Consider the following 22,866-nt stretch of genomic DNA (forward strand, 5'->3'; position numbering starts at 1 on the left):
GGATTGAAAAACACAGCCCAGTTTCAGAAACGGTGAAGTATCCAAAAAAGCACATTTTGAACATAATGAAATGCCACCTATGAAATCATGTAAAATCATAAGGGGTGTACACTGATCACAATGGCTTATGACATCATTCACTGTACATTTATACCTGCTACACAGAACACAGAAACATTTCAGTTCCTGCCTGAATCAAGAACAGAAGCCTCTCTCTGGACAGGTCAGTGCCACATAGTAATGTATAGCTCAAAATGTATGTGTTAATTAGTGCACAAAAATAAATATTTAGCGTTTTTAGATGTCCAGGAATAATTTATGAAAATTAAAATATTCAAAAGTTGAATGTATGCAATTTTAATGTTGAGTTTATGGTTTTAAAAATGTTTTAATTTGTTTTAAGGTGAAATTCTGGGGTAATTTGTCATGCAGTAATAGATACAGCAAGGATTTAAAAATAATGAACAAATATGTTAAAGGATCTACTGGAAAAGATAGAATGTGTGAGCAACTTGGGAATTTCAGTGGTTTACAGTTTTTTAAGCTTGTTTTATAGTTTAAATCGAAAAGGGGAAGCTTATTTCCCTATTTCCAAAAGATTGAGGTGATTCTGTTTTTCCCACGAAGTAGTCTACTTCAGCAAAACAGTACACCGTATGCTATTCTGGCCTCTTTGGAAACATGGCATGTTCAAGTTTGCTAGAAAGAGATAATGATTGCTTTTAGCTACACATCTCACGGAAAGTTCATCGGGATATTGGTCTAGAGAGAAAATGGCGGCGGGGGGTGGGGGTGGGGGTTGGGGAAGCAGAAATACCTCAGTTTAGGATCAAAAATGGGCAATGGATGCCCTAATTTAAGGTTAGTTGTAGAACCACTGGCTTCCAAATGTGTATTTTTGTCATCTACACCTTTCCCACAAAGAGATTGCATAATAATAAATTTACAAAACAGTCCTATAGTGTAGTTTTTATATTCTTAAATCAAGAAAAGGTGATACTTAAAAAGCATTAGCTAGAATTCTACGTCTGATTTGTTAAAAACGAACAAGAATCACTGCCCTCTGAATGTTCGTTCTTGCTTATTTTGACGCAAGTAGAAACAGCTTTTTTAGATCCGGCATTTCTCCGTGTGGTGCAGACATGCCATTTTTTATGAATTTTCCCACCTCTGGGAAATTTATTTCTGAAATGTGTCGCTGTGCAATAAGCCAAGCAGAAGTGTGACGCAATAAACCACTGCAAATTGCTTTACAAAAATGATGTCATTCGTTGCAGATCTAGTCACTTTTATAACAGGTAGCTATTGCAAAGCTCCCTCCACGTTGTCCCGGTTCCCCCACCCCCACTCCCACCGTGTGCAAGATGAAAAAAAAAAAAAACACTTTCCCTGCTTTCTAACCCTTAACTTGTCCTAGGTGGGCGCACCGCAGTGGCTCGGGGCCCACCGCTCGCGCAGCCCGAGAAGGGCCGCTGCGAGGGGACTAGCAACAGCCGAGCGTTCCCAGCCCCGACGGCGGCGCTGCGGAGGAAGCAGCGTCGGGCCCGCTCCTCGGCCACAGCGCCGGGTCGCCTCTTTTTTTCCGTGGGGCCGAGCTGGGGTGGCGTGCGGGCGGTTGGGACGCGGGGCGCCGTGGGCGCAGAACAGTCCTCCCCCCACCCGGTTCCCACACCCGCTCCCGCTCCCGTGGCGCCGGAAGTGACGCGCATTGGGCTGAAAGATGGCGGCATTGGCGCTCGACCAGGGGGAAGGTAAACACCCGCCAGGCTGCACGCTGGCCCCCTTGGGGCGCCAGCAGGGGCCGAGGGGGCCTCCGCGGGCCAGCTTTCCATCCCCTGGCTTCCCACCCCCCGCCCTCTTTCCTAGCGTGGCGGGCTTCCGCGTCGAGACGCCGGCGCACGGGACCCCCCCCCCGCTGGCCAGCCCCGCCTCCCTGGGCGGGCCCCGGGCGGCTCCCGCGGCCCACCGGGGGCGCGCGGCCCGGAGCGGCCCCTGGCTCGTGGCCCCGCACGCCCCGCCCCTTTCCCCGCCCCTTTCCCGCCTTCCTCCACCCTCGGCGTGGGTGATCCTGAGGCTCGGCGCGCTTCGGGGCAGAAGCCCGGAGACGCCGTCGTCGACGCTGCAACCCCCGGCGCTTTTACCTCAGCCCGTCGTCCCCCATCCCTTTCCCCCACCCGCTGCTCCAGTCGGCCCTCCCGCCGAGTCCTGCCGGGCGCTGCGAGGCCCCCGGCGTTAGCAAGGCCGGCCCGGGCTCCGACGCCGCGCCGCCTCACGCGGAGTCCGACTGTCTGGACTCGCGACTCAGCGCTGTCTTCTTTCCCAGGACTGGTTCCGAGGGGGCCGCAGGCGCGCAGACTCGTCCCCCGCCGGAGCGCCCCGGCCCGGTCCGGGAGCGGCCCCTTGTAGACGTTCGAGAAGCCTGCCGAGTGCCGTCCCGGCACCCGACCGCCCACCGATCGGCCCGCCGGCCCGCTTCTTCCTCATGCAGACTGCCGTCCACTAGAGGCTGGACAGGACCCCCGAGGTACGTAGCCGCCCCTGGCCGCCGGCCTGCGGAGCCCGGGCTTCGCCCGCGGCCCCGAGCTAGGCACCGGTTTCGTGGCCCTCTTTACACAGACCTGAGTCAAACCTTTGGTAGACGCCGAGACCTAATTTGTCTTCGAGTTTACTTAAATTGTTCGAAATCTAATTTTTTTGTTTTTCAGAGAGAGAGAGAAAAAGGGAAGAAGCATAATTCAGCCATTTTTTGCAGCATACAGCTGCAGGTACCATGATTATTTTTTCACTAACCCGTTCCTTCCCTTTAAAAATTCTATTTATGCCTGAAATAGAACTATGCGAAATGTGGGGTTAAAAGGTGGAATCGGAAGGTCTGGGTTTGACTGGGTGACTCTGAGAAAATCGCGTAAGGAGCCTCGGCTTCTTATCTATGAAATCTAGTCAGTAATGCCCACATCACAGGGTTGCGAGGACTATATGAGGTCATATATGTGAAAATAATCTATAGCTATAAAGTGTTGTAAAAATGTAAGGCCATTTTTTAAATAACCTTTGCCGGAGTGGTTAATGTTGTAGTGGCTAACTGTTGCTGTGTCTTTATTTCTATATTATAAGTGTGAGCAAATAAGTACGGAATAGCAAAGCAGTGCTGTGGATCGATATATGATGGTCACGTTGCTTGGCCTTCCTCCTACGAAATGCTAACTGCTTATTTAAATAACGGTATTCTTTAATTCAAATGTAACGTTACTGTAGGGCTTTGCTTTTCATCTTTCTAGGCCGCTTAGGCCCTCTTTCTTAGAATATTTATTTAACACCTTACATTTGTCCTTTATATTTTCCGAATTTGTTTTCCTTTGTTAATCTGATTAAGTTATCATTTAGAAAATGCCTTTTAGATGGATATGCCCTAAATGTAATGCCTGCATATCTAAGGAACAGGTTGTCTGAATACCTGTACTAATTTGAAAATCGTTTTTGAAGAGCTTATAATTGCATTCATGGTTCTGTAATTCTTAATAGATCTAGAAATGTATAAAAAATCTCAACTTTTTGGCACTTTAATATTTATGTAATTTAATTCTCATTTTTAAGCATTACAACACTTAGTAGGTGCTTAGAGTCACAGTTATCAGTGGTAAAGGGTGTTCATTTGCACTCTTTATTGCTGATTAATTTAAGAAAAAGAATAGGATAGTAAATATTTGTGGTTTGAAAATAGAATTTATTTGCCAGAATTTATGTGTGTAACAGATTAGTATGGAATCATTCTTAACTTGGCACATCAAAAATGTAGTATGGTTTGGCTTAAATGGTCCACAAAAAAGGAAGGAGAAGCATTTTTTTGTATATTATTTTTAGCTAACAAATGGTTTTCTGAGTAGATGTTTTATTAAATTTATAATCCTCTAGTCCAATACCAGTTGTCTTTCAGAGTATGCTTTTTTGTTTTGTAAAAAGGCAGAATAATATAAGGTGAGCAGGATTAAAATAGCAAAAAAAAAGCTTCCTATAAAGTGGTTGCTTTTATGGATTGGGTTTATCACTTGTCCTGAAGACAAAATTTTGGCAAATCACTGCTTTGTTGGGAATTTCAAGGTTTGACCTTCTCTCTGCCTTGATTTGGGTTATCTGGAGCTAAAATCTTGGCTTTATGGGTTTTCAGAAAGGTCCCACAGTTGGTTTAATAACCCTGCATGTAAAACTGGCATTGTACAATATAAAGGTGAATGGTAAAATTCATGCTAATTTTAATTTTTAATTTTTCTTTACTTAGACCGACATTAAACAGCAAATAAAAAAAGACAGAGACAAGTCAAAAGAGACAGAAAAAAGGGTAATGCTTTATATTTTAGTACCTTTAAAGACATTTTTTTCCTGATTTTGAACAAGAGGCTCCACAAGTGATGTCGCTCTGGCCTGTTGTCAAGCTTGGCCTTTCCTGGTGCAAATGTTTTGAGAGTGAATAACTGTTAACTGTGAGGAGAAGGCATCTTTAGCTTGGTGGAGGGAGTGGATTAATTTATTAGCGTGTATTTCCTCCGAATTTGAATACTGTAGCTCATGTGGTGTTTTTTTTTTTTTTATTGAAGAGAAATCAAAGATGGAATCATTGGTGAGGCATTGTAGAATACTGGTTAATCTTGAAGGCTCTAAAGTCAGGCAGACCCCAGCTTCACAACTTAATAACAATCATAGCCTTGGGCAAGATACCTAACCTCTGTGAGCTTTGATTTTTCTCATCTTTAAATCAGGATGGTTACAGAACATGGAAGGTTGTGAGGATTAAATTATCTGTTCATCCAACAAATATTTATTAAGCATTTACTATGTGCCAAGCACTGTTCTGGGTGCTGGAGATACAACAGTCAATGAATCAAAACAAAAATTTGAAGTATAAAGTAAGCAAAATACATAGCCTATATCACCACTTAATATACTTACTGCAGAGGAGGAGGATGGGGATTGATGGGGTGGGTGGGGTTTTGCAATTTTAAAAGATGACACTAAAGACCTGAAGGGACCCATATGTATCTGGGGATAATGTATGTGATCCAGGCAGAGGGAAAAGCAAGTAGAGAGGCCTTAAGGTGAGAGGGTGGCTGGTTTTCAAGGAACAGCAGAAACAAAGGAGAAAGTAATAAGAGATAATTATTATTGCCATTTTAGGAATCATTGGAAAGGCTCTCATAGTTCATCTCTGCCATGGGTATATGTTGTGTTATTGCTGGTCCAAAAATGGAAGGCCTTTTCAAAATTAGAAATTTTAACTTTGGAATAAAGAAACTAGGAAAGGCAAAATATTTTCTCATATTTTCTGCTTTTAATATAAGATCCTTAAAACTCATCTGGCTGAATCATCGAAGCAAATAAGAAAGGATAGAAAAGTTATCCTTTGTCTTTGATAAGATCTTTGAACTTAATGATTCTGCATCATAGATTTTAAATATTTGCAGGAAATCTGTATCATAACATCAAGACCTTCCGAAAGATTTAGTTTAGTTTGCATAATTCCTGCAGAGAACTAAAATGCTAACATTACAGTATTTGTGATTTCATGTTAGGAATGTAACTTAGAAGATTTGGGGTTTTAGTCCCCAGTAGAGGCTTTTCCTAGAATTCTCACTGGATCCAATCTCTAAAGGCTAGGGAAGCTGTTTTCCATGACATCACTCTTGGACTACTTCTACTTGTAGTGAGGAATAAGGAGAGGAGCTTTAAATTAAAGTCTTCTAATGAAAAATAGCATTGAAGCAAGGGTGTGTTTTTTTCTTATAAGGTTTCTTGTATTATAGGATGACTAAATGCTAAACATACCTGAAAAGTGAAGTAATTTGGATAATAGGTGCCAGCCTGGAGGCCAGAGGACCCAGAGCCTTCCTAATAGCTTAGCTAAATGGTCATCTGCAATTTGGTACTGAGTTATGAAAATATTTTGATGACAAGAAAGAATTTCCAGTATTAAATTAAAGTTAACTTATGTAGCCTTTCCTCCGATATTAAACTGAGTTGTTTTTCAATTTGAGTAGTGTATCTGAAATAAAATGACTGCTAATAGAACTAAAGTCTGTTTTCAACCTTTTTTTCCCTTTTAGATTGACACATGAAGAAGTTGGCCACTTTGAGACCTTTTTTTTTCTTCGAGACAGGGTCTTGCTCTGTTGCCTGGGATAGAGTGCAGTGGCATGATCATAGCTAACTGCAACCTCCAGCTCCTGGACTCAAGCAATCCTCCTGCCTCAGCCTCCCAAGTAGCTGAAACTACAGGTGCATGCCACCGCACCTGGCTAATTTTTCTATATTTTGTAGAAACAGGGTCTCGCTCTTGCTCAGGCTGGTCTCAAATTCCTGAGCTCAAGGAATCCTCCTGCCTTGGCCTCCCAGAGTCCTAGGATTACAGCTGTGAGCCACTGTGCCTGGCCTGGGATAGTTGAATTTAAATTTTTTACTTTATAGGTTACAGAAATTATGAGAAATGTTATGACTCAAAAATTGATTCTATTTTTATCCATAGTAAGCCCTGCATTGTCTTTTTAATATGCAAGTATGGCATTTTCTGCACAGGCCTCAGTTTTGGTAGGAGAACAGTTTGAGGATGAAGGTAGTATGAAATCATTTAAATTTTTCATTGAGGATAAGTGCATTATATCAGCCTCTTAGAATCTAGCTTTTGCACTGAATTGCTTAGGGTTTTGTATGAATTTTCAAGCAGCTATGCAAGGAATATGAAAGCTTAGTAAATTATTGCTTATGGCATAAACATGGAGGGAGGTTAATTTTGAAACATCTTTTATTTAATTGCCTAGAATTTTGTTTTCAAATTAGAATGGCAGCCTTGTAACTGAACGGGGAGCATTTAATTTCTTTGCCTTTAATTTCCTGTCCAATTTTACCCCAGCCAGACTTCTTTCTTTACTAGTCGGTAGAGAGTTTGAACTGTTAGAAATTTCTGTGATATAAATAGCAGTGATGGTCTTCCAGGGCAAAGGTAGGACGAGCTTGGGGTGTATGGGTGGGTGGGTGTGTTGTCACTTACCTCTTATCATGCCTTCAATGGTACTCAAGGCTTTTGGTCTCAGGACCTCTTTATACTTTCAAAAATCAGTGAAATACAAGTGGGTTGTATAGATTTACATTTACCACACTAGAAATTGAAAATGGAAACTTAAAAAATGCTTATTTGTAATTCATTTTTGAAAATAACCCCATTACATGGTAACCTAAATAAATTTTTTTTTTTTTTTTTTTTTTTTTTGGGGGACGGAGTCTCGCTCTGTTGCCCGGGCTAGAGTGCCGTGGCGTCAGCCTAGCTCACAGCAACCTCAAACTCCTGAGTTCAAGCAATCCTTCTGCCTCAGCCTCCCCAGTAGCTGGGACTACAGGCATGTGCCACCATGCCTGGCTAATTTTTTTTCTATATATATTTTTAGCTGTCCAGATCATTTCTTTCTATTTTTAGTAGAGACGGGGGTCTCGCTCTTGCTCAGGCTGGTCTCGAACTCCTGACCTCAAGTGATCCTCCCGCCTCGGCCTCCCAGAGTGCTAGGAGTGAGCCACCTCGCCCGGCCTAAATAACATTTTTTATGAAAAATAACTTTTCCAAAATAATTAAGAACTTGGTGAGAAGAATACCATTGTTTTACATTTTTGCAAATCTCTTTAATGTCTGGCTTAATGAAAGACTATTGGCTTCTCATAGGCTTTTGCATTCAGTCTGTTGCACTACCGCACATCATGTGAAAACCTGGAAAACAATAAAAGTGAAAAAGACAAATAACATTTTAAAAATAATTTTGACCTTGGGAGTCCCTTTTAGGGGACTGGGGCCCCAGTTGTCTCTGGACAATACGTTAAGAATTACTATACTAATCATTCTTAGGCACAAAATTATGAGGCTTTATTTTTTTTCTTTACTCAGTGCCAAGTTTATGAAACAAGACACACTCTTCAGTATTTCTTTTCTGGTACTATAAGTATGCCTTGTCATTTAGTCTAATTTAGGTTGGTTTCCTTTTGAAAAAAAACCTAACATTTGAAATTCTGAAAGCCAACCGTAGAGTATATACGTATACAGGTTTATAAATCTGTATATGAAAAGTGACGATACAGAATTTCTGTACATCGAACATTTTGTATGTCAGTAAATACCTTTTCTCAAAGCCCCTTAATGGGCTGGGTGTGGTGGCTCATGCTTGTAATCTTAGCACTCTAGGAGGCCGAGGCCGGAGGATCCCTTGAGCTCAGGAGTTCGAGACTAGCCTGAGCAAGAGCAAGACCCAATCTTTACCAAAAATAGAAGAAATTAGCCAGGTGTGTGTTGGCCCACCCCTGTAGTCCCAGCTACTTGGGAGGCTGAGGCAGGAGGATTGCTTGAGCCCAGGAGTTGGAGGTTGTAGTGAGCCATGATGATGCCACTGCACTCTAGCCCAGGCAACAGAGTGAGACTCCTCTCTCAAAAAGAAAAAAAAAAGCCCCTTAATGGATTTTCCTCCAGCACTCATTGATTTATAGAGTTCTTATATGAGTTTTTTGTTAGTTTTACAATGATTAGTTCTTACAATTACTAGTTTTTTCCTTGTTGATATAAATCTGCGTTTAGAGAATTCTTTTGCATATTTTGTATATTTTTCTTTTTATATTCTTCTGATACTTTTTCTAGTTGATTTTTAAAAATGTACATGTGTGTATTTGTGTTGAAGTTGGTTTTGTTTTGTTTTAATTTAAGCCTCAACTCATTGTAAGTCTTTTTTTTCTTTTCTTCATAGTGTCCAAGGTATGGATTGTGAACAACTTGGTTTTTTTTCCACATGTTCATTTGTAAGTTTGGTTGTTTGATGTCTTAAACATTAGTGTTATAGATCCATGCTGTCCCATAGAATATAGTGAAAGCCACATATGTTATACTTTTTTATTTTTTATTTTTTATTTTATTTATTTTATTTATTTTTTTTGAGACAGAGTCTCACTCTGTTGCCCAGGCTAGAGTGAGTGCCGTGGCATCAGCCTAGCTCACAACAACCTCAAACACATGGGCTCAAGCGATCCTCTGCCTCAGCCTCCCGGGTAGCTGGGACTGCAGGCATGTGCCCACCATGCCTAGCTAATTTTTTCTATATATTTTTAGTTGTTCAGCTAATTTCTTTCTAGTTTTAGTAGAGATGGGGGTCTCACTCTTGCTCAGGCTGGTCTCGAACTCCTGACCTCGAGCAATCCTCCCCCCTCAGCCTCCCAGAGTGCTAGGATTATAGGCATGAGCCACTGCGCCTGGCCCACATAGGTAATTTTAAATTTGCTCATAGACACAGTTTTAAAAAAGTAAAAAGAAACAGGTGAGATTAATTTTAATATTTTATTTAACCTAGTATATCCAAAATATTATTTCAACATGTAATCAATAAAATTTATGAGTTCTTTTACATGATTTTTTTTTTTTTGGTACTAAGTCTTCAAAATCTGGTGTTCATTTTTTAAAGCACATTTCAATTTGGACTAGCTCGATTTCAAGTGCTCAGTAGCCCCACAGCTAGTGGCTTCCATGTAGCTGTGTACTCTGGTTAGGGCAGAAAAGCCTAAGAAGCCCATTAGTGAAGCTAGAAAATTATACTTGCATGAAGAGAAAATCTGGAAAATGATACCAGTGTGTTTTTTTTTAAGCCTCTTCCTAGAAGATACCAGTGTTTTTGACTTGCATCTTCTGATCTCTTACAAACCTGCATTATGATAAACCCTAGGGAGGGGGATGGAGTTGGTAGAGAGGAGATTGATGGGTCTCAAGTCCCTATGGTCTTGTGGGTGATAAGGAGCATTAGGCAAGAGTTGGATGAAGAACGCCAGCATTGATTGACCTCTGGTGGAATGCCTTGCTCTGGGCTGGATACTTACCATAATTCATTTAATCACAACTCCAACCCAATAATAAGATGATGATGATTATTATTAATTTGTAGATGGAAACCAAGATCAGGAAGTTAATAAAATTTCTCCAGGTCACACAGGTGGTAAGTATTAGTAACACACTCCGGTTTCAAAGATTTTGCTCTTTCCAACCACACTATTTTGTATTTTTTGCAAATCAGATTCTATCTAGTCTTTATTTCTAACTACTAGTTGTGTGACCTTGAATAAAAAGTCAGTTCACCTGTGGACCTTAGTGTTGTCATATGTCATCTATCAAGTTAGAGTTGGCCTGGGTCCTGAGAGACTTCACTGAGAAGGCAGGCTGAGGTTTGAAGCGATGTTGCTAGGGAGAAGGGTTTCTCCAAGGTTAACTAGGTCAGATTTATTATTTAACTCCAAAGTTAAAGGCTCAGATTTATTATTTTGGCTTCAGTAGCACCAAGTAAAGGGGTCATAATATTAATAATAAACCCTTAACATTATGGTGTACTTAAAGGCCATGCACCATCCTAAGTGATTTACATGTGTTAACTCATTTAATCCTCACAGCAACCTATGAGGTAGTTTCTAAAGTTTTAGATTTTACATATTAGAGCACACAGAGGCTAAGTAGCTTGCCCCAAGGTCACAGAGCAATAAGAGGTAGAATCAGGGTTCGGACCTAGGTGTCTGACTCTGGACCTGTACTTTAACTCAGAGGTCCCCAACCTTTTTTGGCACCAGGGACTGGTTTCATGGAAGATAATTTTTCCATGGGCAGTGGTAGGGGTGCAGGGGTGTTGGTATTGTGGAACTCAGTGATGCGCAGCTCACCTCCTGCTGTGTGCCCCCCCAAACTTTCATGGGAGACAGTTTTTCTACCCGGGTGGGGTGGGGGGATGGTGGTGGGAGGGGAGGTGGTGGAGGTGGAGCTCTGCAGCCAGCCACTACCGGTCTGTGGCCCGGGGGTTAGGGCCTACAGCTCTAACTCACTACTTCCATCTAGAGACTATATCATGTTGGTCAGTTAATCACTGAGTATTTCACTGTTTTCTACTTACGTATACATTTCCCATAAAAGTGTAAAATGCTGCTGTTCTGAAGCTGTTAGTCTTATTGATAGATGCACTAAGCTTTTCAGGTAGAAAAGAAGTTACTGCATATGTCTCAGCTATCACAATTAGTTTTAGAAGTCTATTTAGATCAGGTAAACTTCACAAATGCATTGCTGAGACTTTAAAAGTAGCTATTGTTTGTTTACTGTCTATGTCTATATAAGTCCATTGCATATCTGTAAAATCATGTAAAAAGTGGGAGAATAAATGAGAATTTTATGACTAAAGGAAATTTTAAAGATCATCATGTTGAATTCTCTCACTTTTATAGATGCAGAGAGAGCAACAAAGAAGTTTTTTTTTTTTGTATTCTGGAACTCTGCTTTTCAAGGAAAACAAAGAAGTTTGAGTAACTTAAAGTATAGGTATTTGTGTTCTAAAACTATTAGGACCCTGGGTTCTAAGTAGGAAAAATCAACCTAAGATAGTAAAAAAGGGAACTTTATTCTACGAATATAAGGATCTCGATTAGAACCCAAGGGCAAGCGTAGAGCTGGGCCTAAGAACTGGGAAAATGAAGGCGTTAAGGAGCACTCCCTGTCTTCTCATCTTGGCTTTATTCTTCTTTCTCAGTTGACTGCTTTTCTCTGATCCTTAGCCCACACAGTGGGCAGAAGTGGGTGCCTACAGCTGCTCTTTGACATGTTCCAGTCCCAGGCATACACAGTCAGTGCATGTCTCTCTCTTTTTCCCTTGCTCTCTTCTTCCTCCTTCCCCTTCTAAATTTCTGTTCTTGATTCATGTTTCCTACTGCAGTATGACCATATGTGACTGGGGCCAGGATCCCCCTCGCAGGCTTAGTGCCCACAAAGAGAGTGCTGGGTACTCAGGCAGATGCTGTCCTTACATATATATTTGGGGTTTTTTTTTTTTTTTTTTTTTGAGACAGAGTCTTGCTCTGTCACCCCATCTATAATGCAGTGGTGTCATTATAGCTCACTGCAACCTCAAACTCCTTGGCTCAAGCGATCCTCTTGCCTTAGCCTCCTGAGTAGCTGGGGCTACAGGTGCATACCACCATACACAGCTAATTTTTTTTCTATTTTGGTAGAGATGGGGTCTTGCTCTTGCTCAGGCTGGTCTCAAACTTCTGAGCTCAAGGGATCCTCCTGCCTTGGCCTCCCACAGTGCTAGGATTATAGGTGTGAGCCACAGCACCCCGACCTCTTTAGTGTCTTTTGACTTACAGTTTACCAGTCCTTTTCCTCCTCTTCCCCCCCCCCCCGCTTCTTTGCCCTATGATATTTCCACCATAGTAAGTATCAAACCTGGATTGCTTTTTTTTTTTTGCCAAGTAAAAAGTATTTTATTTAACTTTTTCCTGGAAGCAGTAGTCATGCAATCTTGGTAAACAGGACAAGAACCAAGAGGATATCAACTTTCAAAAACTAAGCCAAAAATCAATGATATTTGCATATGATATAATTAACCTGGAACAACATTAGAATCAACTGGAAAAATCATAAAAATGCTCACAAAATGTGGTGGGCACACAAATAACATAGAATAATTAGTGGCCCTGAAGAGTTAGGAATTCTGTTCTTATATCACAAATGCAGTAAAATTGATAAATTTCATAAATATAAATTCATCAGTAGATTTTCAATATGTATGTAAAGACAATTTATCCCTGAGCTTCACTTAAAAGGAGGTAAGAAAATATATCGTGTTTCCTGGTGGCAAGACAGAATATAATGAAGATTGTAATGCATCCCCATGCTTTTTTTGAGAAAGCATAGTTCTCCTTTTAAAAATTTTCTTTAGATGGAGTGTTTTTCAGAAAGGTAATATTAGCTATTTGAGACTTTTTCAGATAGTGATAATTGTTGAATTGGGAGGGTTACTATGACATGAAAGTGAAATACATAGTATTTTACGCACTGTCAAAATAACGGATTAATGAAACAAAGAGCAGTCTACTCTCAAGTATATGGATGCTAATGTCCAGCCTTTTATTATTAAATCTTCATAAAATATGACCAACACAGTGATCGTTGGTGACCATAAAAAACCTGAAAACAATAATGAAATATCAAATTTTTCATCCAGTTTAATTTGTTATATTTTTATTCTAATTATTTTGAAAATTGATAATTAGTATGATGATGATAGCTCTCTACTAATATGAATATTTGGTTATTCAGACACCACACTCTGTGAGGTTCCCATACACATTTGTGACATATGCCTTATGTCACTTGGAAGATTCTAAGCTCATAAATTTTACCTTTAAAAATAATTCAGGGCTAGGCGCGGTGGCTCACGCTTGTAATCCTAGCACTCTGGGAGGCCGAGGCGGGCAGATAGTTTGAGCTCAGGAGTTTGAGACCAGCCTGAGCAAGAGCGAGACCCCGTCTCTACTAAAAATAGAAAGAAATTATATGGACAGCTAAAAATATATATAGAAAAATTAGCCGGGCATGGTGGCGCATGCCTGTAGTCCCAGCTACCTAGGAGGCTGAGGCAGGAGGATCGCTTGAGCCCAGGAGTTTGAGGTTGCTGTGAGCTAGGCTGATGCCATGGCACTCTAGCCCGGGCAACAGAGTAAGACTCTGTCTCAAAAAAAGAAAAATTCAGGATGGGTGAGGTGGTGTATGCCTATAGTCCCAGCTACTTAGGAGGCTGAGGGAGGATTGCTTGAGCCCGAGTTCAGGGTTGTAGTGTGCTATGATTGTGCCTGTGAGTAGCCACTGCATTCCAGTCTAGGCAACATAGTGAGACCCTGTCTGTAAAAAAAAAAATAATTCAGTTGAACAAAACCAAACTGATAGCATAGCTTACTTTAATTTTGAATATGTTAGTAAAGTAGTTCTTCCAAGCATTGATTAATTACAGTTTCTAAAATATATTTTTCCAAATTATAGATACTTTTTTATGTTCTACCTTTCCAAAATGAAATTATATAGCTTTTAATTAATGGAATACTAATAAAAGTTTGGTATTAATTTCATCTTGTGCATACTTTGCTGTCCTAGATAAGTGAACATTTAATGTAGTGGAATCAGTAGGACTGAAAAGGTAGGTTAGGGACAAATGAGAAGAAACACCTAGAATGCCTCTTGCTAAGATGGGGAATACAAAAGAGAAAATTGATTGGGGGGAGAGTAGAATTATGATTCTGTTTAGATATGTTGATTTTTGAGACCCCAAAATGGGGTACCCAGAAATGTTTACTAGGCAGTTGATTCAGCGTTCATAGGACAGAGTGAGGATAGAGATTTGGACAGATATTATCAAGGTATTGGGGAAAGTACATCTAAGTAGAAACAAGGGGTTTGGGTGAGATTGTTTAGGAACACATGATGTTTTGATAAGGAGAGAACGGGCAAGGACAGAATCCTGAAGGACACCAGTTTTGTTTTGTTTTGTTTTGTTTTTTTGACAGAGTCTCACTCTGTTGCCCAGGCTAGAGTGCCGTGGCGTCAGCCTAGCTCACAGCAACCTCAAACTCCTGGGCTCAAGCGATCCTCGTGCCTCAGCCTCCTGAGTAGCTGGGACTACAGGCATGCACCACCAATCCCGGCTAATTTTTTTTTGTGCATATTTTTATTTGTCCATATAATTTCTTTCTATTTTTAGTAGAGACGGGGTCTTGCTCTTGCTCAGGCTGGTCTCAAACTCCTTAGCTCAAACTATCCGCCCGCCTTGGCCTCCCAAAGTGCTAGAAGTTTTTAAGGGGTACTCAAGAAAAGCAAGCGCATGAAGAAAATTGAGAAATGAGCAGCCCAAGAAGAGGAAGAGCATCAGGAGCTCAGTATCATGGAGCTGAGAGAGTGATGAGCTGAGGGCATAAATCATGCTATAGAATGTTCCAGGGAAATAAGAATTAGGATGTAACCATTGAATTGCACCAATGAGAGGCTTTTAAAGATAATTTTTATGAACTTTTTTTTTTAGCATTAATACTCTTTCATTGCAGTTAGTTTAGAAAATACAGATTAGCAAATAGGGAAAAATATAAAACTGTCTGATACTCTACCATCCCAAGGTAGCCAATTTTATTTTAATGTTTTTTAATAGATATGGGATCTCACTATGTTGTCCAGGCTGGATTTGAACTCCTGGCCAGCTACCTTTTTTTTTTTTTTTTTGAGACAGAGTCTCACTCTGTTGCCCGGGCTAGAGTGAGTGCCGTGGCATCAGCCTAGCTCACAGCAACCTCAACTCCTGGGCTCAAGCGATCCTTCTGCCTCAGCCTCCCGAGTAGCTGGGACTACAGGCATGCGCCACCATGCCTGGCTAATTTTTCTGTATATATTTTTAGCTGTCCATATAATTTCTTTCTATTTTTAGTAGAGACGGAGTCTTGCTCTTGCTCAGGCTGTTCTCGAACTCCTGAGCTCAAACAATCTGCCCGCCTTCGCCTCCCAGAGTGCTAGGATTACAGGTGTGAGCCACCACGCCTAGCCCTGAATTTTTTTTTTTTTTTTTTTTAGCCCTGAATTATTTTTAAAGGTAAAATTGATGAGCTTAGAATCTTCCAAGTGACATAAGGCATATGTCACAAATGGCCAGCCTCCATTTTTAATATTTGGTATATTACCCTTTCAGATTCTTATTTATTAATAAGATTTTTTTTAGATGACCTCAGGCTGGGTTAACTATTGAATAAATGGGTTAATATGTCAAGAACTTAAATATAGGGTGTAATGGACAGCATATTGGTGAAACATAGTAAATCTAGTGATAAGCCTACTCATGAGAGTGGAGAAGTGCTGCCTTTAGTGTGTCCATGGAAGACATCTTTTCTCTCTCAGCAACTGAGGGTTCAGCCAAATCCAGAGTACAGCGGGGATTCCTGAATGGCACATACCTTCATACCTAAGCTAGTGCTTGGTGCATGCAGGGGCTTTTCCTTTTAGTAAATAAAAGGGGAGACATTGGTAACAGAGTGATGGCATCCCTGAAGGGGGGAGGTAGAGCAGATGACACTAGTTGATTGCAGTGCCAGTTGCTTTACTTGAGGGCTCGTGGCCCATCTAAACACTCAACCAGGGGAAGGAAGGAACTTGGGAGATTGGGTCCCCACATTGTCACTGGTGGGCATTCAGAGCCATAGATGTTAGCTGCCATATCTGATTGTGCTCTTCTAGGCTGGCATGGTCTGTGGATAGTGTGTCAAAAAATAATTCCATATGTATGATTCTGAGTCATGAGATATTCTATACAACGCTTTAAAAATCACAGAGATTTGTCTATATCACTTGTCCTTCGTTTGGGAACATCTTTCAGGGTGCATCAGTGTGCACCAGCAGGGAATGCTCTCACAGCTGTTCAAAGGACAAAACTGCCCAGAGGCACTGAAAGTCTACTGGAGATTAAAGGACCAATTGACATAGCTTTGATTTAGCAGATATGGACGACAGGCAAAGGGGTAAGGGGAATAAAGGCCCTGGCAAGAAGGTAGTAGTTCTGATACAGGAAGGTCTAAGCTGGAGAAGGATAGAGGTAAAGTTAGGAGATGATAGACTAAGTGAAAAGAGAGTAGGAAGGTTAAGTGGGAAGTTGACGGTTGAGAGATTTGAGATGTGGACCAAGTCTGGATCCAGGGCCAGGTCTAAGGGGTTTGGGAGTAGGATTTGCAATGGAGTAAGGGGGTAGGGAGGTTGTAGGAGTTGAGGTGGTCAGGGAGCTTTGATTTTGGTCTTTGGGTAGGTGATCTTATGTGAACATTGTAGAGGTGATGAAGATGACTCAGCCAAGTGCTGAAGTCTTCAGCAAATATGAGAGAGTGATTGTTCAGGAAGTGTGTATATAAGTGACAAGGGATAACAGAAGGTAGATTTTTATCAGAGCAAAAGGCCAGGGTTGAGAAAAAAGGGAGGAGAAAGGTTAGAAAGTAGGTCTATAGGCTGGGCACAGTGGCACGTGCCTGTAGTCCCAGCTACTCAGGGAGGCTAAGGCAGGAGGATCGCTTGAGCCCAAAAGTTCAAGGTTGCAGTGAGCTATGATCTGCACTCCAGCCTGGGGAACCAGAATGAGAACCTGTCTCAAAACAAAACAACAAAACAAAACAAAACAAAGTAGGTCTGTAAGCTCTAGAAGAGCATTTAAAGTGGGGTTAGGGGTAGGAGGTAGGAGGCCTGGAAGCTGTGACTTTGAGGAAAACTATATCTCATTTAAATCAGGTTGAGGAGGGAACTTTCTGGAACCAACCTGAGTGCTGGGGAAGTTTGTTTACATTGAAGCAAGGTTCCACTAGGAATAGTGGAAAGAGTTGAGAGGGTATTCAGAATGGAGGATGGGTCATTAGGGAGGAAGCTGGGAGCTGTGTGAGGATGAGAGTTAAGAAGAGGATAGATGGCTTGGGGAAGTTTGTGTGAAAAGGAGAAAATTGCTTCATAAATAGTCTAATAGATTGAATTAGTTTATTCTGCTTTACTTAGATCTAACTATAATTCTATCTAAGCTTCATTTCTTTGATATGCAAAGATGTGGTTTAAGTTCCTTTAAAATTATGTATTTGTATTTTAAATATATAAGCAATACATCATTATTTTAAAAAATGAGGTCAGGCCAGGCTCAGTGGCTCAGGCCTGTAATCCCAGCTACTTGAGAGGCTGAGGCAGGAGGATTGCTTGAGGCCAGGAGTTGGAGACCAGTCTGGGCAACGCCATCTCTACCAAAATAATAATAAGAAGAAGTTAATGAGGTGTAAGTAAGAAGGATAAGACAAACCTCTCTTGAAGTCCCACTACCAAGGGACATCACTTTGGTATATATTCCTCCAGACTTTTTTTCATCGAAACAAACACATGAGTATTTAATTTTTGAAGATAATACTCAGTATGTTGTGGTCAGCTGTTTTTGTTTGTTTGTGAGACAGGGTCTCTTTCTGTTGCCTGGGTTAGAGTGCATTGGTGTCATTATAGCTCACTGCAGCCTCCAACTCCTAGGCTCAAGCGATCTTGCCTCAGCTTCCCGAGTAGCTGGGGCAAGTGCTACCACGCCTGGCTAATTTTTCTACTTTTTGTAGGAATGGGGTTGCACTCCTCAGGCTGGTCTTGAACTCCTGGCCTCAAGCAATCCTCCCGCCTCAGCCTTTCAAAGTGCTAGGATTACAGGTGTGAACCACCACACCTGGCCAACCTGCTTTTTTTAAAAAAACAGTATCTAATAAATATTCTTTGTTAGAATAGGTGGATTGTTGCCATCATTTTTAATTGTTATAATAATCCATTACTGGACTGTACCATATTTAATAGATTGGACTTTTGAATACTTTCTAATGTTTTTGTTCTCTTTTTATAGCTTCTTTTTTTTACTTTCTAATTTTTTATTATAAAGAAGGATAGAAAGACAAACCTTGTATGTGTACCACTTGGCATATTTATCTGAATATTTCCTTTGGGTAAATTTCTAGGAGTTTGCAAGTGACTTTTTGGTTTAATTTCTTTTTTGTCCTTTTTTCTCATAATTTAGTATTTGGCTGTGAAATCCTTTTTGTGTTGCTCATTTTGGAACATATTTAAATATATTTGATGGACAAGTGTAAAATCAATGGGATAGGCATATATATTGTTTGTAAGATAACAATTTGCCATTGTCTGATACATCTTTAATCGATTCTTTTCCCCAGGTAAGGAAGCCAAGAACATTAGTCTGCAATCCTTCAGGTTGTCTTCTCCCTAAGGGCTTGTACATTTAGGACTTATGCAATGGAATTGAGATAATTATAAAAATTGTTAAAATTCTAAGTTAATAATGTCTTCTGAATGCATGGAAATATTTAACACTATTTTTTTTTTTCCAGGCGATTCATGGCGGGGGACGCGGAAGGATTCTGTTCCTCCATCCATGACACCAGTGTCTCTGCTGGGTTCAGAGCACTGTATGAGGAGGGATTGCTTCTCGATGTCACTCTGGTTATTGAAGATCATCAGTTCCAGGCCCATAAAGCACTCTTGGCCACCCAGAGTGATTACTTCAGAATTATGTTTACTGCAGACATGAGGGAACGAGATCAGAACAAAATTCATTTAAAAGGTCTAACTGCTACTGGTTTCAGCCACGTCCTTCAATTTATGTACTATGGAACTATAGAACTGAGTATGAATACTGTTCATGAGATTCTTCAGGCTGCCATGTATGTTCAACTTATAGAAGTGGTGAAGTTCTGCTGCTCTTTTCTGTTAGCGAAAATCTGCTTAGAAAACTGTGCAGAAATTATGAGACTCTTAGATGATTTCGGTGTAAACATCGAGGGAGTCAGGGAGAAGTTGGACGCCTTTCTGCTAGACAACTTTGTGCCACTCATGTCCAGGCCTGACTTCCTGTCCTATCTGAGCTTTGAGAAGCTCATGTCTTACTTGGATAATGATCATCTGAGCAGGTTCCCAGAGATAGAGCTGTACGAGGCTGTGCAGTCTTGGCTGCGGCATGATAGAAGACGCTGGAGACATACCGATACCATCATTCAGAACATCAGGTTTTGTTTGATGACTCCATCCAGTGTTTTTGAGAAGGTTAGTGCATTTGAAAGCAATAGACAGGACTCATCATTTAGTTAAGGCAGTATGTCTTTATAGATAAGATTCCCAGACTTCAGAGCAAAAAAAGGAATGAATGTTTATAAGAATAGTTTATGTATAAGAAGCCTGATTTGTTGTGCATTTAGGTTTTTTAAAATACATTTTGTGGGTGAAAGATGAATCAGGTAGGTAGTAAAATAGTTTTATTTTAAGAGTACTTTTAAAGTTGAAGCATAATTATTTGATGTAAAATATTACAACTTTGCTTTAGCTTTTCACAAATTAAATCTGAACTGGGTCAAACTAGCTCTCTTTGTAAAATTACTTAGGAATTATGTAATCAAGTAATACATGCTGCAATTGGCATTGAGAAAAGTTTTGCATGGTATACATTAATTAATTAATTAATACAGTTTCTTATTCCTCTGAAATGTAGTAAGGACACATAAAATAGCTCTTGAATACCAATAGGCCCTAATGGTGATTGTCTTCCCTACTCTCACCTGTTTTTCCCTGTTTCACTGTGAATACTAACCAAATTTGACCATGAAAACATACGTTCTATGTCTAAAAACATCACTTTGGCATTCTAAACAAGTAAACTGTAAATCTTCTATCTGCACTGATCAAACATCTTTGTGCACATTTTACCATGTAAATAGTTCTCCGTTAAAAGTAGTCTTTCTCCAAAACAGCCTTGGCCTTTTTGCATATAAGCATTTTCATTTTTATATCAGAGTCTTACTTGTGATCCTTTTTTGCCCAAAGGAGAGAGAGCAGTTTTAGTAGTTGCTTAACTTAATTGGTTTCTAATCACATGGTTACCTCTGGGGCTCTGTTTACTTCTTGCATCTTTTCTTCTTTCTAGAAAGCACACTGAAAGCTTGGCCGACACCTTTCATGTTAAATAATTCCTCAGCTTTAGTTATCAGACCTAGTGATAAAAATATAATATCTACAAAGGAGGATTGTTTATGCCATTTGAAAAAAAGCCATTTGCACCTTTGAATAACACTGAGTGGCCTGGCATGTGTTTTTTCCTCCAAAATGCTGTGAAATGTCATTAACTTACACTTTATAATAGAGAACTCAGTTTTATAGGACTTTATTTTCAGAATATACTGATATGGCAGAAATAATTGAAACTAAAGAATATATTCTTTTTTGTTTAGTGATAATCAACTGTACATCAACCATGTAAATCATATGTTTTTGGTATTTTTATTTTTTCCTTACTATTTTTATTGCTCTCTTTCTCTGGGGAATCTTGTTTTGTCTTTATACATTAAATGCAAATGCCTTCCCAGTACTAGAACAAAACCTCTCCAGCTTCAGTCTGGATGGAAGTACTAGTGAAATAGAAAATAATTTTTTCCCTCTTTTGGGACAATATGATGGATAATTGGTAGCGGTAAATGATTTTTTTTAAGTGCTGAGCTGCAGAGCCTTTTTAATTATCAGCTCAAGGTAGGCAATAGTGACAGCTGAACGTTAACACTGTTAGGTAATTTTGCAAATTGTAGAAGACATCAGTTGTACCTGCTGATGGATTCCTTTGGCATCTACAGCATAGGGGGTGGTTATTACCCATTGGCCAGGTGTGGGGAGTTATCAGAATAAAAATGTTGCCAAGGCTTCTGGCTGGAATTAATTTCTTAAGAAAACTTAATAAGGACCTAGCTGCAGAGAAATCATTTGGCTTTTTGTAATGTAAATCTTTCAGTTTTACTTTAGTAATACTGGTAAGATAAATGGAAGGTAGTCAGTGATTCTTGCCTTAATGATGTGTGAATTACTTCTGTGGAGTAGATTTTCAAGAAATAGAAAAAAAAATGATGTGTGAGATTTAATGTTTGTCAGAGTAATTTGTGGCTTTCTAAATGTTGAGAAACAAGTTAGGCAGATATGAGACCTTATCTGTAGAAATAAAACTCCAGAAACTAAAATGGAAAATTTGATTGGGAAATAAGAATTTAGACCATTTTATACCATACTATTTTGAGCTTCTTGAAAATAAGACCCATCTATTTTTCCTGTACTCGGAAGCACACTGCAGGTCTCAAACGAGGCCATTTTAACTTCCATTTTATATGTACAGCACCAGAGAGGGCACAGAAATAAAGACATACTACATTCATGCTGTTCCTTTTTTTAGTATTAGAATTTACATGGAGAAAAGTGTAGGCAGTTTTGATTTGTGGTTTTATACTATTTGCTGAAATTTAGAAAAATGTAATGTTGATAAGCACATATTTTTTACCTTTAAAATGTAAATTTTCTATTATGAGACTTTCTAAATGTACAAAATAGCTAAAAGAATAGTGGAATGTTCACCCATAAACATATCATGTAGGTTAATAGGTGTTAACATTTTGCCGTATTTACTTTAGCTAGCTAGATAGGTAGAGGATGTGTAGCCTTTATGTATAATGTGTTTTTGGTTTTTTGCTAAAGCATTTCAAAGAAAGTTGTAGACATTATGACACTTCATCCCTAACTACTTCAGCAAGCATCTCATCTCCCAAGAGTAAGGATATTGCCCTACATAATCACAATACAATTGTCACACCTAAGGAAATTGACAATAATTTTGTAATGTCATGTAATATCCAGCCCATTTTCTGATTTTTCTCAATTGTTCCAAAAATGTCTTTTTAAAGCTATTTTTCATGAACCAGGATTTAATCAAGGTTCACACAGCACATTTGGTTATTGTTTCTCCCTTTTTAGCACAAAAATTAGGTTTATTGAGGAAGAGCAACATAGGTTTATAGAGCAAGAGCAAGATACGTTCACCACGTATGATGAACAGGCCCCCTGTCATAACAAGAGTCCATGTCTCTCTCTTAATCTAGAATTGTCTCTCTTTTTTCCTCTTTATTATGAGGATGTTCAAACATACAAAAAGTTGAGTGAATAGTATAATACCTACCTGAATAGCTGTCAGATTCAAGAACTGTTAACATTTGCCGTATTTGCTTTATATAGATTTTTTGTTGTTGAACCTTTTTTTTTTTTTTTTTTGAGACAGAGTCTCACTCTGTTGCCTGGGCTAAAGTGAGTGCCGTGGCGTCAGCCTAGCTCACAGCAACCTCAAACTCCTGGGCTTAAGCAATCCTTCTGCCTCAGTGTCCCAAGTAGCTGGGACTACAGGCATATGCCACCATGCCCGGCTAATTTTTTTCTATATATATTTTTAGTTGGCCAGATAATTTCTTTCTATTTTTAGTAGAGAAGGGGTCTCGCTCTTTCTCAGGCTGGTCTCGAACTCCTGACCTCGAGCGATCCACCTGCCTCGGCCTCCCAGAGTGCTAGGATTACAGGTGTGAGCCACTGCGCCCGGCCTGTTGTTGAGCCTTTGATAATAAGTTGTAAATGTCAAGACACCTCACTCCTAAATACTT

At 40.0% G+C, this 22,866-nt stretch overlaps 1 protein-coding gene across 1 annotated transcript in view; it reads left to right on the forward strand.

The window, feature by feature from the left end:
* The first annotated feature begins 2,113 nt into the window (after positions 1-2,113).
* KLHL15 (kelch like family member 15) overlaps positions 2,114-22,866 on the forward strand; it is a 39,197-nt gene continuing 18,444 nt past the window's right edge. The window contains exons 1-2 of the mRNA XM_069463448.1: positions 2,114-2,524; positions 18,745-19,456. Of these exons, the coding sequence (XP_069319549.1) occupies positions 18,752-19,456 (705 nt within the window). The 5' untranslated portion in view covers positions 2,114-2,524; positions 18,745-18,751. The remainder of the gene's footprint in view (positions 2,525-18,744; positions 19,457-22,866) is intronic.

This window comes from Eulemur rufifrons, chromosome 30 (assembly GCF_041146395.1).
Source record: "Eulemur rufifrons isolate Redbay chromosome 30, OSU_ERuf_1, whole genome shotgun sequence".
Classification (NCBI taxonomy): domain Eukaryota; kingdom Metazoa; phylum Chordata; class Mammalia; order Primates; family Lemuridae; genus Eulemur; species Eulemur rufifrons.